The 19,844-nt window shown below is 34.5% G+C and overlaps 1 protein-coding gene across 2 annotated transcripts in view; it reads right to left on the bottom strand.

The window, feature by feature from the left end:
* Window positions 1–2,542: 2,542 nt before the first annotated feature.
* The window catches only part of LOC118186925 (alpha-tocopherol transfer protein-like), a 58,077-nt gene continuing 40,775 nt past the window's right edge, over window positions 2,543–19,844 (bottom strand). For both annotated transcript variants that reach the window (XM_085827309.1, XM_035357106.2), the window contains exons 3-5: window positions 15,842–16,038; window positions 13,255–13,365; window positions 2,543–2,946 (exon numbers count right to left, since the gene is read on the bottom strand). In XM_085827309.1, coding sequence (XP_085683435.1) covers window positions 2,767–2,946; window positions 13,255–13,365; window positions 15,842–16,038 — 488 coding nt within the window. In that variant the 3' untranslated portion in view covers window positions 2,543–2,766. The remainder of the gene's footprint in view (window positions 2,947–13,254; window positions 13,366–15,841; window positions 16,039–19,844) is intronic.

Genomic DNA, 19,844 nt, shown 5'->3' on the forward strand with positions numbered 1-19,844 from the left:
GAATGAATATTAATTAAAATATTAATAAATGAATATTAATGAATTAAAAATGAATTATTTTTTAAATATTAAATTTAAAAATTTTCAAAATTTAAATTGAAATTAAATTTTACTTCAAAATAATTTTATTTCTAAATTTTTCAAAAATACTTTCCATTTTTACATCCTTGATAGTTTACATTCCTTAATAGTTTTTCACATAACGTTACAGTTTGCATTTTACATTTTTGACACATTTTTTTTACACATTTTTACAACAGAACACACATTTTACATTACTTAAAAGTTTACAGAATAGGTTTTTTAAATTTATCACAGATAGCAGCTTTACACTCAACTTAACCTTACATCAGCGCCCTCTATTTAAAGTTTTCAGAACACACTATTTAACATCACTTAGTTTGGCAAAGCTTCTCCATTCCCCAAAAACAAATATAGTTGGTAAGTTAAATTAAAATTTACTATTTACTTGCCTTTTTGGTATTATTTAAGTATAATTTATGTATTATTTTATAGATAATGTCTAGTTTCTTTTTGATTTATATGCATAATTCGTGTAGGGGAAGTTTCTGTAGGCAGGAGTTTCTAAATTACTTTGGTTTTCTAATTCTTATTTATTAATTTTTTAATTTTAATTCTAGTCTTTTAATTTCTCAAAATTCCACTTGTTTAAATTTCTTTTTAGTAATTCACCACATTTGGTATTACTTTTGGTTTTGACTTTTACCCTTTCTACATCGATGACGAACCGTGAATTGAATGATTGAAGAGTTAGATTTGGAGGCAACTTCCCCTTGATAAGTCGGTCTCCTGCCTGCTCAACAATCATTCACTTATGCACTTTTATAAATAAATTTTTTAGGGTTAAATAATTTTTGGAATGTAATATTTATTCATCGATTTTGATACTTGCACTTGATTTGCAGGTGTTCTTAGAATTTAAATGATATTGTAGATTAGTTCGCAGCAATAATTAATCATTTATTTGTTTACATTAAATTTCATTTAAATTTAACTTTAAATTTGCTTTTTACGAATAGATAATGTTTGTTAAATTCAAACAACTTAACTTTAAATTTGTTATAAATGCTTTTAAATCCATTCCTTGCAGCAATGGCGCAAGAGAATTATTTAAAATTAAATTTAACTTTACTTTATTCTTGTGAAGAATATATATATATATATATATATATATATATGGATAATAACACAAACATAAGGAAGGACTATTAAGTATCCTGCGCCTAAGCTGCAATGATTTAATTAAACATAATCAAATTAATTCCATAAAATTACAATAAAGTAAAAATTGAGAAAACCAAAAAAGAAAAGTAAGAATTGCAATTTGAAGACTACATAAATTCCAATTAGCAAAGTCATAACTGAAAAAGGAAGTAAGAAAAATCAAAGGTAAAATCAAAATTCATTTAATTTTTAAAAAATCGGTTTCATTTAAAACGAACTGGAATATTGTAAAAGGAAAATGACAAATGCAAAACACTGTAGTACAAGCTCTAGCTAATAGTAGTGGAGATGCGTATAAATTGAGATGCAAAAATTGTAATAAAAAAATTATAGCAATATCATAGAAAATTATCTTCTCAATTGTTCATTTTTCTCAATATATACAATATATATTTTGAGAAAAATTGAAAGCTGAAGGTTAGAAAACTTATGAGCAAAATTTCTATGCATGTCCAAGGTTACTGCGGCCGTGCTTATCAAAGCTTTCTAATCATTTTGATGTAAAGATTAGTTTATAATGAAGCACGATCTAGTGATTCAAAATCTCTTTCGATGACCTTCAATTTTTTAATCTATGTATTTTTATCTCTATTATATGGAGTCACTGAGCCTGTGTTTACAGCACAACTTCTAAATGCATTACTCAAATGTAATGATAAGTACAATATGATTACATCAGAAGGAAATTACAATAAAAATTACAAAGAATCTTTTTGGCAAAGTAAATTTTAAGGAAAAACTGATAAAAAATATTGATAAATCAAATAGGATAAATATGATAAATCAAATAGGAAATCACGGTATGATCGGTTAGAAATCGATTAGAAAATAGCACACTTAAGTACTCATCGATCATCAAAAGTGATAAATCGTGATTAAATAGAAAATTATACATAAATTAAATAGTCATAAACTTTTAGAAAACTTAAGTAGTCATCGATGTTATTAGGAAAGGTAAACAGTTATCTATCATAATTTACAAGCAATTATTAAAAGAACATTGTATACAAACTAAAATATTTGTAAAATATTAACCCTCTAAGCGGCATGACCGACTTTATCCGGTCATAAGATTCTTTGACACTTGATACATATAAAGTCACAACTTACTATATTTTGCTTTCTTGCTTTCTCTAATAATGTAAATGAAATCTTAATTAATGTAAGTTTATAAATATAGAGGCTAAAATAAGAAATTACATAAATTTAGTTGATAAATGCTGCATAAATACAGATCTTCATGACAAATCCAAAAACCTGTGCCTCTCAGAGGAATACACACATTATAAAAAGTACACACATTATAAAAAAAAGTTTTATTTGAAGGCATGAAAATATGTCATTTTGTGGTACTAAAGGTAACTGAAATTGGACACCTCGTTAAGTTGTACCTATGGCACATTTGGATCCTTCAGCTTTAGTTATTGTGACTTGTTTATTTTGTTATTGTGAGTATACGAAAAAATATACTAAAAGAATACATTTGCCTAGTTACGTTTATTTGCATTTAATCTCTATTCTTCATTTTTCACTTTTAAACCCACATTTGTTCATTTCTTTCAGAAGATCTTCGTGGCTGAGAATGTATTTGTAATATTCAGTATTATCCATGGGTCCTGCCGTTCCATCCAGCTCTTCTGGCAGCATTTCTGTTGGAATATATTTGTGAAGTCCATCAAGATCGTTCCCATGCATGTGGAACTAAAACACAAATATATAGTTAAAACACTGCTTGAAAAAGTGAAAATTTTCTTGTGTGTTCAAAAAAATTTCAAAGGGTTTAGATTTTAATGATCGCATACAAGGGATCTTTTGCATTTTAATACGAGAGTTGCTATTTATATTTCTGGCGTAATAAAGAAAAACAAATATTTATGATCGGAATTGGTTTTATTGTTGAAATATTGAAAATAATAAAATAATATTATAATAATATTGTAATATATAATATATTGAAAATAATATTATAATATATTGAAAATATTCCCCATGAAGATCCTTTTGAACCAATTTTAAACACGTTTTCCACTCCGATTAAAGTAACTCTCAAACATGCGTTTTGAATGCATTAACCACTTCTTCGGGAGTTGCAAATCGGTAACTAAGTAAATTATTTTCGATGTACGGGAATGAAAAAAAGTCATTGGGTTCCAAATCAGTGTTGTAAGCCGGATGACTCATCGATTCGATGCTTTGGCCTGCCAAAAGTTCCTTTGAGCCGATGTGTGAGAGCTCGCATTGTCATGATGAAAAAGGATTCACCTCTTCTTCTGCTTTTTTTCGAATTTTTCTGGTGACTTCTGGCAAACAAATGGTCGTGTACTATTCGGAATTGATCATCCTGCATTGCTCTGACGCCACTGCTGCCAGGTCACAGGTAGTACCAAAGAAACAGGCAACATTTGCTTCGACTACTTTTTCTGCGAACAACTTTTGTTATATTGGGCTCATCTTGGAAGACCCATATAGTCTGTAAGGATTTTAACGTTTATTTTATTTCTAAAACTATACTGGTCTCTCTTATTTTCCACTTCCGGCCAGATTGAACGCGCTTATTTGGTTATTCAAATTCAGCTTGCAAACTGCTGTGGCTGTTAGCCAATAAGGAGTTAAAAAGAAAGACTTTTCGCTACCTTACCTCACGCGATATTTTATACTTCTCAGTCAGTTGCTGTCTGTCTTTAAGGCCAGAAAATTCCCTCTGATACTTGAAAACGTATCGTTACGAAATGTACAGAGGAGGTAAGATAGCTTCCCCGCAAAGCAGTTTTAGGGTTGCCATAAAATAGCAAGAGAAGGCAGGGTTGCCATATTTGGCAAGAAATCGCCCATTTGGCGACAAAATTGGCGATATACCATGGACGGTTGGAGAACCTTCTGGAACGAATTCTTACCGGTTTAGCCCAGAATGGTCCGGAACACAAGCCGAAAGCTATATAAACCCTGCTTGGTCAGCAGTCAGTTAGTGTGTGTGTTCCTCGTCGAGAGTGTGTCTAGTCTAGCGAGTCAATCCCTTGCGGAGTCGATCGAGTTGACAGCCGGGTAGCGAGTGCCGAGTGGGTCGTCGAGTGCACTGAAGGAGTCTGTTAGTGTATCGCGGTTAGTGCATCTTCGAGAGAGCGTGTTGAGCTCCGGGAACGACTGAACCGAAGAGTCGGGAGCTGTACTCCGGAAAGCAGAGTCGGGTGCTTTGCAGGAAGCTGTCTCCACCGTGATAGCCTGATAACCTGAAGGCTGTGTCGCTGATTGTTCCAGCCTGTTTATAGTAGATCTTCGACGACTGTAAAAAATGTTATTGGAGCTGTTCTGACAATACTGGTAAATAAAGTGTGTTTCCATACTTCACCAAGTGTCGTCGTTATTCACTCCAAATCCACACGAACCCCGTACGAACGTGAAGGAAGAAAATAACGTAACAACTGGTGTCAGAAAAGAAAAACTCAACCGTATTGTAGTTCCCGCATTCTGCTTACTGCATCCGTAAAGTTTAAAAGGCCAATCATTGCATTACTAGTCTTTGTAAAGGATTTGAGTTTAGCTCTTATTTAATTATTTATAGTTTGTAGTTCTTATTTTGTTCGTTTCAGACCGTAAGTACTGGTGTCTGTATCCCGAAGTGCGGGAACAGCTATAAATTGTGAAGAATAAAGAGTAATGAAACCCATCCTATTCGTGTCCTATCTTCTACACTTGCAGGGACATAGTTTTTAGTAAACTCCCTTTTCTACTCAGGACTCCAGTATGTTTGCAAAAGCAATTAGAAGAAATAATAGTCCTGATAAGTCGACCACTCTTTTATTTCGGCCTCATATGCATAGATCCATGTGTCGTCACCTGTGCAGGTGTTATACTCAGCCTATGATGTACCTTGAAGATATTTTTCCAACATTTCCTGGCACCAATCGATATCTTTTGAGCGTTTGCCAGGTTATGCGTTATCCAACGCGAACAAACCTTTTTAACAGCCAATATGTTCATGCAATACCTTACTGATGCTTGTCATTCTAACGCCCAAAGATACTTCAATCTCATGGTGTTACACATGACAATCTTGTTTTATCAGTTCACGCACAGGATTGATATTTTCTGGCACAACAACCGATTTTGGACGACCTTCCCGGAATTCGTCCTGGAGCTAATGTCGACCACCACGACTGAATTCGTTACACAGTAGAACTCCAATTATCTGAATACATTGAGACCGAACACCATCCGGATAACTGGATGATTTCCTAAGAAAGGGTCTACGTACCCTTTAATCACCGCATTTGCCGGCGTATAAGACACACTTTTATCCTTTGAAAATAGGTCTGGAAAACGGAGTGCGTCTTATATGTCAATACTCAGTTTTTGATTATATGCGATTTTTTTCATGTTTCCTTGCAGACTGTTGGAATATTACAGTTACGTAGAGTTCAGTGAATGCGCCTGCGTTGCCATCGACGATCACAGCTGGGTTCGTTTAACCTTTTGAGGCCGAGGCTTTGGCAGAAGTAAAAGCTACCAAAGGATGGGGAATCTTGAACCGAATGCTTTCCCTCCTTTAAGAAATCACCTCCTATCTGCAACAAAGATTCTTGTGTGTAGTTTAATGGATTCTCAGAGGGGTGTATCTACGTCGCAGAAGGAAGACCTTTGAAAGAGATAAGTTGTTAAAACCCTAGGGACGTCAAATTTGACATTTCACCGCTTTTTCAGCCTGTAAAATGAGGGAAAAAGACATGGCCACTAAAGTGGACAACCCCGTCTTTTCAAAGAGGGGACTCTATGACCATTATAATGGCCATCCTGTCTTCAAAAGGTTAAACTTTCCAGTTTTTGTGAACGACTTCAAGTTCCTTTGTCCAGTGGCCAAAGTCCTATACAAAATTTACACTGAATGCAATTGTCGACTCAAAGTGGCAAGAAGAATGGGATTCTGCTTTGCAAGGCAGAAGAGTTCCCGATGTTTTCCCAAGAACTGGCAAAGAGGTGCTACACTATGACCATGTTCTGAATCAGTATGTCATAGGGCACGGTCCTTTCCCCACCTACTTCCATAACAGAGGCACGTGCCCCATAGATCTCTGCATATGTGCGAAAGGGGTGACCCTGATCATTAAATTTTTGATTGTAATCTAACAGACGGCAAGCATCTGATTAAGCCTTACAACAATCTAATACCATTTACGAAATACGCAATAAAGAACAGACACCTTAGGACTAAAATCAGAGACGTTCTTATACATATCCAAAGACTCGGACTGGATATTTGTCATATCTAACGCTTATTCATCTCCATATATTTCTAAAATACAAATGTTCCAACAATTTCATTTTTCTACGCAATGCTGATGGACGGGAGCACCAAAGACTTGTTTATTACACCTTCCGCCTTAGAAAGGACATTTGTTCATACATTTAGACTTTTGGAAGCATCAGTTGAACTTTTCAAGGTCAGTCTTTTCTCAATATAATTTGTGTACACTATTAATACAAGAAGTCAGTTATCTCAGAAAGTCCTCTCAACGGGTTGATGGTAAAAAGGAGGGGCTGGAGAACCTAGAACCACCCCCGGGGTATTCTTCCTCAAAATTGGAGTGGAAAGTTTAACAGTTAGCTAGGTTTAGCAATAGCTCAATTACCTGTGGTACTACGGAGGTGCTGGTCCAGCTTCTACCAGTACCTGTTCAAGTTTCTTAAATTTGTTACACGTTATGTTTTGTTGTCACGTTATGGCTCAAAAACAACGTCGAAGTTGCTATAACATAGCATAGAAGCTACGTGTGATTGCGTATGCTAAACAACATGGAAACAGAGTACAGAAGACAATTTGTTGTATGAGGACTCAGATGCTAATTTAGAAGAGGTTTTTCAAGTGATTCTTCATTTAGCTCTGGAGATGAGTGTCTGGGTTTTGACGAAGAAGATTAAAAGGTGTTCGTTTCCAGATAGATTGGGTATTTGCAGAAAGTATTACTTTGTATTTATATTACCTCATATTTAAAATACCGTAAACTCATTATAATGATCAGTCTTATCCTTCAAAAATGTGTATAAAAAAAGAGAGGGGGCATCTTATAGGCCAGCACTTCTTACACGCCGGCAAATACGGTAATTACTGTGTGTACTGCATGTTGAAGATGGGAGAAAAAACTATTTTTAAAGACAAAGTTAAAGAAAATTAATTAAAACGGAAATGCAACACTTTTACGTACATGTTACATAGCATACTGTAGAGTACTTACAAGTGCTGAAGTCATTGCTTGCTGAACATCTTGGTCAAATGTGTTGACTGTCTTCAACCATTTTCGAGTAACCAAATTGCGAATCAGCTTGACAATGAGAAGTTGCATGTGGCCACACTCTTAAATTTTTCAGTCTTAATTTTTTTTTCTTAAATTCTGAAAGTGATTCGGGTAATGAGCGATTCGGATAGTCGGAGTTCGGATAAGTAAAGCTGTACTGTACCAGCTTTTGACAGAGCCGTAGGTTGGTGCTTTATCGCTGTATAAAGAATTAAGTTCATTAAAGCGCTCGTCTTGATAATCCACGTCGAAAGTTATGAAGAATAGTCGCAAGAAAATGTTCACGATTTAATTCGATTTTTTGCCCCAGATGAGTTTTTCAATTTGCCGTGAACAATCCATACAAATTACGCCAAAATGGCAAAACGTTCTTAAGTAGATATGGTTAAAATATCAAACTTTCCGTCTGCGGTCGCCTAGCAACACTTTCTGTTGCCAAGGCCAGAAATATAAATAGCAACCTTCGTATGCGTTTCCAGTAGAAATTCTCTACAGAGGTGGAATAGCGAAACATTTTATAGACTGTTAGAAGAATATGCATTTAGACTAACATGGGAACATGATATAACTTCCGTAAGCTTGAAAAGTGAAAAAAATATGTAACATTAATTCTGTAAGACATATTCAATTTTTTAATTAACATGAATTAAGTGCATTTTTATTTAAATCAATCAGATTAAAAAATAAAAAATAATAATCTTTAAGAACTGCATCTATTGTTTTTAAGTAATTTAACTTGTTAATTAATAACAAAATAGATTAAATATGATTTTAGAGGTGCTATTCGCTTGCTTTTTAGTCGACTTTGCTTTGCTATAAAAACAACTCGTCTGCTTAAAATTTTATTTAACTGCAACTATATTTTTGAAAGTTTAATTTATCGTCTGTTACTTGACAATTTTGTTTTCATGCAGAATGACGCTTTTAAAGAAGCAATGGATAGAGGGCTATGTTTGTGCTCTTTCCGAAGAAAATTATTTGTATCTAGTTATTAAAAAAACGGTGTAAAGCCATGGTTTTTTAATATTTAAAGGTATGATAGGTAATATTGTCAAAAAGAGCTTTCATGAACTCCTTGTAAAGACTGCATCTCTTATCTTCCTTTCATTGTTGTTTAAATTTTTAACGCTTTACATTTGTTCCCATGTTCTGTAGAGACATTAAGATTTTTTGGAAGTGAGAAATAAGCAACGCCTTCGCCAGGAATCGAACCACGAACCTCTGGAATACGCGACAAGCATGCAGACCACTACACCACGAAGACACGCTAAGAAGGCGGGATAAATATCTTATATACTCTCCTCTTTTAAAGGGGCGACTGGGGTTTTAGGGGACCCAATCGCCAAATCCTGAGTTGGAGAATCATCATCCACCACCCTTTTAGTTCGGGTGCTACTGTCGAGACATTAGATTGTTTCGGAAGCGGGAGAAGTGAAAAATGAGCAACGTCTTCGCCGGGAATCGAACTACAGACCTCTGGAATACGCATCCAGCATGCAGACCACCACACCACGAAGGCACGCTAAGAAGGCAGGAGAAATACCTTATATATTTCCCCCATTTTGAAGAGCGACTGAAGTTTTAGGGGACCCAATCACCAAATCCTGAGTTGGAGAATCATCATCCACCACCCTTTTACTTCGGGTGCTACTGTCGAGACATTAGATTGTTTCGGAAGCGGGAGAAGTGAAAAATGAGCAACGTCTTCGCCAGGAATCGAACTACAGACCTCTGGAATACGCATCCAGCATGCAGACCACCACACCACGAAGGCACGCTAAGAAGGCAGGAGAAATACCTTATATATTTCCCCCATTTTGAAGAGCGACTGAAGTTTTAGGGGACCCAATCGCCAAATCCTGAGTTGGAGAATCATCATCCACCACCCTTTTTACTTCGGGTGCTACTGTAGAGACATTAGATTGTTTCGGAAGCGGGAGAAGTGAAAAATGAGCAACATTTTCGCCGGGAATCGAACTACAGACCTCTGGAATACGCGTCCAGCATGCAGACCACTATACCACGAAGGGACGCTAAGAAGGCGGGAGAAATACCTTATATACTGCTCCTCTTTTAAAGGGCGACTTGGGTTTTAGGGGACCCAATCGCCAAATCCTGAGTGTGGAGAATCATCCACCACCCTTTTAGTTCGGGTGCTACTGTAGAGACATTAGATTGTTTCGGAAGCGGGAGAAGTGAAAAATGAGCAACGGCCGGGAATCGAACCACGGATTTCTGGGATACCCGCTGACCAGCTTGCTGACAACTACACTACGATGGCATGTAAGTAGACGAGAGAAACACTTTATAGTTCATTGATTCTGATTCGTACTTTATAAAGGTTGGTTCTTTTTATTGTTTATCATTGTACATGTATGATACTTGAGCTGTTTTATATGTTTAGATTAATGCTTCCAATAAAGACATATGTAACAACAGAATGAAGAGAAATGTGAAGATCAAATCCACATTTTATCAAGAACATATTTCGTACCCATTTTTCAAATATAAAATACCTTTTCTTTACCGCAGTGTCATTAATGAGTAGAATTGCATCAAGACAAAGCAAGGACCACATGACAAAATCCACTAACATAAAAAAAAAATGGAATTAAAAAGAGGTATCGACGCCACACCCTTCACTCATATCAATACCAAATATCCTGCTGTAGCGACCATGGATTTCGCGCTTTAACTTTTAAACAGCGGATTGTTCGAAAGGTGAGCTATAACCCTCCTTGGACTTTCGTAAACTGTCCATGAGGGCTGGGATAAAATATATCTTCTGATTCTACAATAGTTTTAAAAATTGCGATGTAGTAAGATAACGAAGAAAAAAAGATTATAAAATAGAACATTTAAAAATTTTCCTGTAAATGCAATGCAAAAATCATGTAAAATGTGTGGGAACAGCCTCTGTAATATTTTACGTTTTTCTGAATGGCGACAGACTTCAATGAAAAATGAAACAACCGCATTTATAGTAGGATAAGAATCGTATTTTGTGCCTAGTATTTCTTTTGGGCTTAAAATGACATCACTCAGGATAAAAGCCTGAAAATATCTTATCAAAGATTCGCTTTCATTAACATTTTCCAGCGGCAAAAAAGAATCAAAAACGACCAGTAAGTGGATGTAAAAAATGTTCTGCCATAATGAAAATATTGTTGTAAATTTCTGTAAATATTTAAATTCTTTTGTCTGTATTGCTGCTTTTGTGTATCGTATATTGTTTTACTTAGCTATATATTTATTTGTTGATTTTAGGAGATAAATAATATTTGTACTTATCTTGACTGTAATTGAATTTACACATTATGCATATATGCGTTAATTTCTCGTGCAGAACTGTAGGGCCTTCAAGTCTGCATCCAACAATTTCTTAATTGCGAAAATAGCTCAAATAGAATGCGATATACGAGGGTTGGAACTTTAATAGTGGCAACACAGCTGAAAAAACGCTACGCTACAAAACCAAAGAATATCGCGTATACCACACGTAAACTACATACCTACCTTACCTCTCAGCAAAAAGACTCGTCCTGCCTACGTCACGCGCATGCGGAGTGACGCGAAGAACGAATCCTTGTATTAGCCCGCGGTCTAAAGTAAGTGTTGTCAGGATGTTTTCAAAACAAAAACAACGATGTTGGATAAAAATTGAATGTGCCAGAGGTCATACAGCACGACAGTGGGGGCTTGCGGGGAATCTTCATTGCCTTCCAGAACCGTAGCAAGATGGGTGAAAGCATTCAATGAAGGACGCCAAAACGTGGCGGACATGCTGCGGCCAGGTCGTCCGAGTGTCAGTGATGCAGACGTGCAAGCTGTTGCCGCACTAATGGACAGTGATCGCCGCCAAACGATTCGTCAGCTGGCTGGACAAAACAGGATTAGCGCATACGACTGTGTTGCACATTCTGAAGAACGCCTGTCCATGAGAAAAATTGCTTCACGATGGGTTCCACATCAATTGACGGACATGCAGAAATGGCTACGATACGATGGTGCCCGAACCCACCTGGAGCGCTATGAGCGCGAAGAAGATGCTTTTTTACGCCGTATCATTATGCTGGATGAGACTTGGGCCCGATCGTACCAGCCAGAACTGAAGGGTCACCACAACGTTCGAAATTTCGTCAGAACCCCAGCAATGTGAAAGTTATGGTGATTCTCGTGTACGACTGCGATGGTGTCATCCTAACGCATACCGTTCCCCCACAGCAGACCGTCACTGCGCAGTATTACTGCTCATTTTTGGAGCCCAATCTCCGACCAGCTTTGAGAAAAAACAGCGACACTTTCTGCAGAACGCTCCTCTCATTTTGCATGACAATGCTCGGCCGCATGCAGCGCAAGTTGTGACTGATTTGTTTAAGCGATGGGGCTTGGCAGTGCTTTACCATCCACCATACTCCCCAGATTTAAGCCCTTGTGACTATGACTTAATTCCTAAGATGAAGGAACCACTTCGTGGCACTCGCTTCCAAACTGTTCCTGAGATTCTTGCGGCAGTAGACCGGTCCATTCAAACTATCAATAAAACAGGCGCTGCTACAGGTATTCTGCGACTTCCACATCGTTGGAAACCGGTTGTACACAATGCTGGCGACTATATTGAAGGACTGTAAAACATGGTGACATGAATCACTTTTGTATTCCTTGTAAATAAATAGTTGCCACTATTAAAGTTCCAACCCTCGTATGAGCAAATAAGTTCTGGCCGGTCCTTGGCAATATTTTCTGTCGCCAACTTGGCGACGTTTTAACATTTTTTATCAAATTTTAAATTTTCCAATGTCCATTAGGAGAATATTTGCTTTATCTTACGATCTACTTGAGCTACTTTTAAAATTTAGACATTGTTACACTCAAAATTAAAAGATCAGCACTTCTATATAAAAAATAAACACCTCTATGAAATATCAGATCTGGATATCACATGTGTTCCTTGTACGGCCTATAAAATTTTACATATTTTTTGGCACATTTTATTTAAACTTATTTCCTCGAATTTAGTTAGAGGTATATTTCTCATCCAACCAACTCAGTCGTGACTTCGCGATAAAGCAAAAACACGTAGAAAGTCAAAACATTTTTACCAAAAATTGTAAAACATGGAAAATCCTAATACACGAAATACAGTTAAAAACAGTTGAAAAATTTAATTAAATTAAAATTAGAGCTTTTACCCAAAACGAGCAATTCGATAGCAAGAAAGACAGCATAATTTTACTAAAATTATGTTGTTGTGAATTTTGTATACGTGTAGTTAACATGTATACAAAATTCATAACAACATAATTCTACAATTCATATCGCGAATAACAAAAGCGCTGGCACGTAAATAAATTCTATTTACAGAATTCTTCTGCAATTTTATATCGCGAAAGCGTGAGCACCTAAATAAATTCTATTTACGGAATTCTTCCACATTTTTTTTCTGCGAGCGACAAAAGTGTGGGCACCTAAATAAATAGTAAAGAAATCTATTCATTTAATTGCATCATAAAATGTAAAAGCCATTATTGTTTTTAATTTATAATGGGCGTTACAGGTTTTATTCGCGACATAAATTTGTCCATGAATTTTGAAACAGACTTATTAAATCTCTTGTTTCCTTTAAATAATTTTTACTTTTTTGTTCATTAATTGTTTTATTAATCTTAAATAAAAGCTTATTTTACAAAAACTGCATAATAAGCAATTAAAATTTCCTTACCCTTTCTTGTACCTTTTTCGGCATGGCAAATTTCAGCATGCTGAAGAATAGGCTAAAAGCTTTAGGTTCATTCACTAGATGTATAGCTTTTAGACGGTACGGCCAACAGTTCTGAAAAAATATTAATATAGCTCTGAAAAAGGAGGTACAATAGACAATTACGATAGTCGAATTTTTATTGCAATATCTTTGAAATGATCATTTTTTCAGGCGGCAAAGTAAATAACTTAAAATTAAGTTAAAAAAAATTTGCAAAGGTCATAAAAGTCCTTTAAATACAGCAAAGGAAAAATTCTAGAAAAAGTACGTCTTGAAAATAATACTCATTTGTAAGTGAGGAATTTCATTTCCGATTTTTCATTCTGATTTGAGCTTTATAGCTTCGACCTTTAACACACTTTAAACTACAAGGTTATTTTAACTAACACATTAATTTTTGTGTTAAAACATTTCTGAAATTTTACTGTTTCGTCTTTTCATTCAGAGTGAATGAAGTGAGTTTAAAAAAAGAGAGAGAATGTAAATTCAGGGAAGAAAATGGGCAATCTCATCCTATCATACGTCTCGTCTTACATATTCATACATACATATTCGTCTTTTGTTTTCTATAATTAAAGTTGCGCTGACTCGTAAATAATTTGACATTAGAGCTATGCTGATTTGTGAATAATTCGACACTACAGCTGTGAAGGCTTGTAAATAATTTCACTTTAGAGCTGTACTGTGTAGTAAATAGTTACATATTAGAGTTGTGCAGAGTAGTAAATAATTTGATATTAGATCTGTGCTGAGTAGTGAATAATTTGATATTAGATCTGTGCAGAGTAGTAAATAATTTGATATTAGATCTGTGCTGAGTAGTAAATAATTTGATATTAGAACTGTGCTGAGTAGTAAATAATTTGATATTAGATCTGTGCTGAGTAGTAAATAATTTGATATTAGAACTGTGCTGAGTAGTAAATAATTTGATATTAGATCTGTGCTGAGTAGTAAATAATTTGATATTAGATCTGTGCTGAGTAGTAAATAATTTGATATTAGAACTGTACTGACATATAAATAATTTGACATTACAGTTGTTCTTGCTCATAAATAATTTAGACACTAAAGCGATTCTTGCACATGTCGGTCGTTGCAACAAAAAATAAAAACTTTGAAAATATAAGATCGTTGCCAAACAATAAAAACAAAAGTTTGATGACGTCATTCAAAACATGACTGCGTCACGTCACTTCCGCCGGCTGAAGACGGGAAATTACTATTATCGTTTCTCAGTTCATCATATCAATGTTCAGCTTTCTTACTCAGATGACTTTACAAAACCTTTTAACCATCTGCGGCTCAGTGTGTCCAGTCTGGACACACCTAAAACTTTCCTTCTGTATGCACAGAAAAATTGAAGGAAAAAGGATTTATAAGTTACTATAGGTTACTCTGAACCTTCTTTATTTATAGTAGATGGCAGTTCAACACAAACCAGTCCATATATTTTAGCCATGTTTAGTTTTTTAAGACCCTCATTTTTCAAAGAAATCTTCCAGATTTTTTTTTTTTTAGGGTATAAAAGGAATTGTTTGAAAAGAAATTTCTACGTTATGTTTTTGGCTGTATGCTAATCTCCTTATTCTATATTAGTTTTAAATTTTTACCTTGAAATCTTGCCTAAAATCAAACGACGAACCCTAGGTGTGCCCAGACCGGGCTCAGCGATAATCTAGGACAACTGTGAATCTGTATTCTTTGTTTCTCCGTATCTCATCGGTCAGTTCATTGACAACAATGCTCGTTTCAGCACTCTTTTCCAAGCTCTGTTCAATCAGTGTGCCACTTTGGGCACACCCACAGAATATAAACGATATGTGCTATCTTCACAAAATTTTACTTGTGTACTCTTCTCGGCCTAATTAGATTGCCTACCTTTTTTTTTTTTTTTTTTTTTTTTTTTTTTAAATCAAAACTCCGACTTTAAAAGGTAGCGTGCCGGAAAGGATTATTTGTCTTAGGACCTTACTTTTGCAACATTTGAAGCATTCCGTTTTTCCTTGAAGATATGTTTAGAAAAAGGTTTCCAGTTGAAGCTAAATTTGGACGTTTTCCCCTCTTTTTTGTTTACACCGTTACCTATCGTATCCCCCTCCAGAATGCAGCGAAGATGAAACCAGGTGGCTAATGACTTAATTGGTTACGCTTTCTCCACAGCAGAATTATATCAGGATCACACAAAGGGAAGCTTACATGCAAAGACGGTAAATAGGAATACAATCCTGGTTCCTTTTCAGCTGGTATTGCAATGGAACTACTGCTCATTTGAAATCGAAAAAACAAAATTGTCAAACGTACGGTAACTTATAATCTGAAATTATATAATTTCAGTTAAAAGAAAAATTCAAAGCAGAAGAATTTTTCTTTAACAGCAAATCAAAATCGCCTAAAATGTGTGCAAACAAGCGTCTTCATCCTTGCTTTCACAAACTGTACTGCCATCGTAACACATTTAAAATTTAAAAGGTGACGAGGATTTATTCATCCTGCATGTAGAATGAAATACACAGACATTGTATACTTGATCTGTCTGAGCACTTACCTCCACAGAACTGAAGACTAATCCTAACATCGTGGGCGAAGCACATGTCAGAAACTGATGCCATGTAACATTCCGAAAGTCTATTATGATCCTACCTCCAGATATTTGAGTTGCCTCCCTTCTGTAAGTGATTAGACCAATATGCAGTATTGTAGCCACAATATCTTCGATAGAGGCTTGCTCCCATTTGTGATTACCTGCAGATACGAAAAGATAACGAGTGCTCATTGCTACGGAATAAAATTTGAAACTATGAACCAGAATTTCATGTTTTTATTTTATTTCAAAAACACCTTAACAATTCAGTTACAAGAACTTGGCCCAAAAATTCACCCTTTGATAAAAGTATACTGACCACTTCACCGTTTCCCTGGAGATAGAATTGTCGATTTAAATATAATCGTCAGGCGTCAGCAACGTCCCACACTCCTCGGGATTCAATGGTGCCTGGATCGTTACCCCGAGAGTCACTCATCGATTCGTATTTTTCACCCCCCCCCCGCAGAATGCAGCGAAGATGAAATCATGTGGCTAATGACTTAATTGGTTACGCTTTCTCCACAGCAGAGTTATATCAGTACCACACATAGGGAAGCTCACATACAAAGACGGTAAATAGCAATGCAATCCTAGTTCCTTTTCAGCTGCTAATGCAATGGAACTACTGCTCATTTGAAAGCGTGACTTTGGAGTATTGTCATTGTTAACAGTGGGGGTCACCCGTGGCCAGCACTCGACTTGGCTACAGATCCGTAGGGTCCACCGGTGACCACCGACGCGAACAATAGTAAAAATATATAATTAAAGTAAATATCGATACTGATAAATCTATAAAAAGTACCACTGTTACTATAAGGGTATGGAGTATAATTAATTTCAAAAAATTTAAATATAAATAAAAAAAATGGTCTACAGCGCCTCGGAGGTCACCGGTGATCCCCCAACGCGAAAAATGCATTAAACACGATTATATAACTCTCCTTATCTTCTGTAGATAATATTTCAACATAATATATTGAAATTTAAACAAATTTAAATTCTAAACAAATACGTATAAAAGTAAAAAAGTAGAAAAGCAAAGTTAAATTCTAAAAAAAAGGAAAAAAGCCAAAATAATTTTAAAATGTGCAAACATGTAAAAGATTTAATTCTCGAACTAATCTACAGTATCATTTAAATTCAGAAGCATAAGCAAATCAAGTGTAAAATCTATCCATGAAAATAAATCTACTAATTTAATAAATTAAAATTAAATTAAACAATTTTTTTAAAAAATTGCATATGTGAATGATCGTAGAGTAGGCAGCAGACAGACTTATCAAGGGGAAGTTGCCTCCAAACCTAACTCTCCAATCATTCAATTCGTGTTTCGTCATTCATGCAGGAAAGGGTAAAAGTCAAAACCAAAAGTAATTCCAATAAAGTGGTACCCTTAGAAATTAACATTTAAGTATTAACATTTAAGAATTAAAGTTCAAAAAAGAAAATACTAATTAAGTCTTTTGAGAAACAAGCAAGTAAAGTCAAGAATTAAACTTTTTCTTAAAAAATTAAATTTTTTAAAAATTAATTTTTTATAAAATAATAAAAAAATTTAGAAACCAATGTATTTTAGAAATCCTTGTCTACAGAAACTTCCCCTACACGAATATGCATATCAATAAAAAGAAACTATAAAAGAACTATACATAATCCATATAAACCAATAAGAAACAAAAAGTAACAAAAAGAACTAATTCACAATTTTTAAAATAAATATGCAAAAGTGCCGCAAAAGTGTTGTGAAAGAGAAGTAAGTGTGTTCTTCAAATTATATAGATGGCGCTTATGTAGGTAAAGTTGAGTGTCAAGCTGTTATCTTTGTTATAGTAAAAATTTTTTTGTAAATATTAATATTAATTAAATTAAATTAAATTAAAAATCCTAAAGGTAGTAATATTAATTATTTAGGGAGTTAAGTAACTGAGCCAATCAAGAGATGTATGTTTGCTTGAAGGAAATTAAAGTGATGTGGTATGTGAAAAAAATGTAAACTGTATGTAATTTGAAATGTGTGTTCTGTTGAAAAATTGTGAAAATTGATAAAAAAAATTAAGTGAAAGATATTTTGTGTGAAAATTGAGATTTTACACTTGATTTGCTTTTGCTTCTGAATTTAAATGATATTGTAGATTAGTTCGAGAATTAAATCTTTTACATGTTTGCATATTTTTAAATTATTTTAAATTATTTTGGCTTTTTCCTTTTTTTAGAATTTAAATTTGCTTTTCTACTTTTTTACTTTTATAAGTATTTGTTTAGAATTTAAATTTGTTTAAATTTAAATTTCATTCCTTGCAGCAACGGCGCAAAGAATATTTAATTAAATATGTATTTAAATTTAATTTTTTTAATTAAACTCAATTTATTCTTTTGAAACGATATTATATTGAAATATTTCAACATAATAACGATTATATAACTATTCTTATCTTCTGTAGATAACATTTCAATATAATATACATCGCATAATGAAAACTTTATGTTGTGAGGCCATGGGTAAACCATGTAAAATGCGCCCTGCAGTCAACGTGTAAATCCTGAGCTAAGAGACTAAAAAACACACACAAAATACAAATTCTCCCGACCAGGAAGACAAGTGGGCGATTTTCTAAATAGGTCTCGATAGTTATGACAAAAATAAAGAAACATTTCTAAGGCCAGGCTTCAGGTACAAAAAGTTTATCCTCCAAGGAAACAGAAAAGCAAATGTTTGGATTTTGTAGGACACTGAAATGTTTCAATCCATTTTCTTTATAGTGGCCAATCACTTGATATAACACAATTTCTTTCAAAGAGAGAAGAATCGTCTTATTTTGCAAGATTTCTGAGAAAATCCGTTTAGATCACTTGAGCAGATATCACCACCATTCTATTACGCAGTCACCTTGTAAATATTACATAATATTTTGCAATGGGCCAACCAGTGGATTAACCAAAGTCAACAGGAATAATAGATTTCTCTTCAGACAAGAATCATGAAAAGCATGTAAATGATATGCGTACATATGCAGTTGCTTATACACAGTACTTATTATATACAGTACTTATTATTATTAATTATGTACATGCTAATTATGTATCTCTTTTTATACCAATAAGTTAAATCTATTTGTTGAAAAAAATTTTTTGAGTTTTGAAATATGATTAATTTCTGGATTAATTAATCGAATAATGATTAATTAATGATTACACCAGTCAAATTACCATTCTGGAAATTTTCCACTCTTCCAAAAAATTTTAACAAATCACTTTCTAAATGATCAAAACTGGAATTATTTTACGTAAGAGGAAACGTTCGGGTGAGGGTGAGTGAGTGAGAGATTATGGCGCAAAACCAAAGATGATTATAGCGCGCCAAACACGAGATGGGATGATTACAAATGATGAAATTAAAATACAATAATTAAAAGCAAGTATACAAATGTACCAAATCCAGAGGATGAAATCATATAAAAACAAGTTAAAAGCACACATTAAAATTCAAGACACAGTCTTCAATCATATAAAAACAAGTTAAAAGCACACATTAAAATTCAAGACACAGTCTTCAAAACAAATTACATTAGATAATAAAAGCCAGTCTCTTTTAAATAATAAAATAAATTAATATTGACCTCTCTTCCGATTAAACGGTCGAGAGGTAAGTCACAGCTATTAAAATATTTCTGACGAAGACTATTAAAACTTGGACACTCAATTAAAATATGATGGACAGATAGACAAACATTACAATTTGAACAAACAGGCTCATTCTCAGCTTTTAAAAGGTAGTTATGTGTTACTCTAGTGTGGCCAATTCTGAGGGGAGTCAAAAGAACTTCCTCCTTACGATTTTTGGTTAATTCCCAATGCTCAATTCTAGGCTTTACATGTCTTAATTTATTTTGAAGCTGAACATCCCAAAGTTGCTGCCATTTTTTTTTTTTTTTTCGGATCTTGTTTTTCACAACACAACAGATGT

This window comes from Stegodyphus dumicola, chromosome 11 (genome assembly GCF_044657685.1).
Source record: "Stegodyphus dumicola isolate Sdum_Otavi_A_Nest chromosome 11, ASM4465768v1".
In the NCBI taxonomy this organism is placed as follows: Eukaryota; Metazoa; Arthropoda; class Arachnida; order Araneae; family Eresidae; genus Stegodyphus; species Stegodyphus dumicola.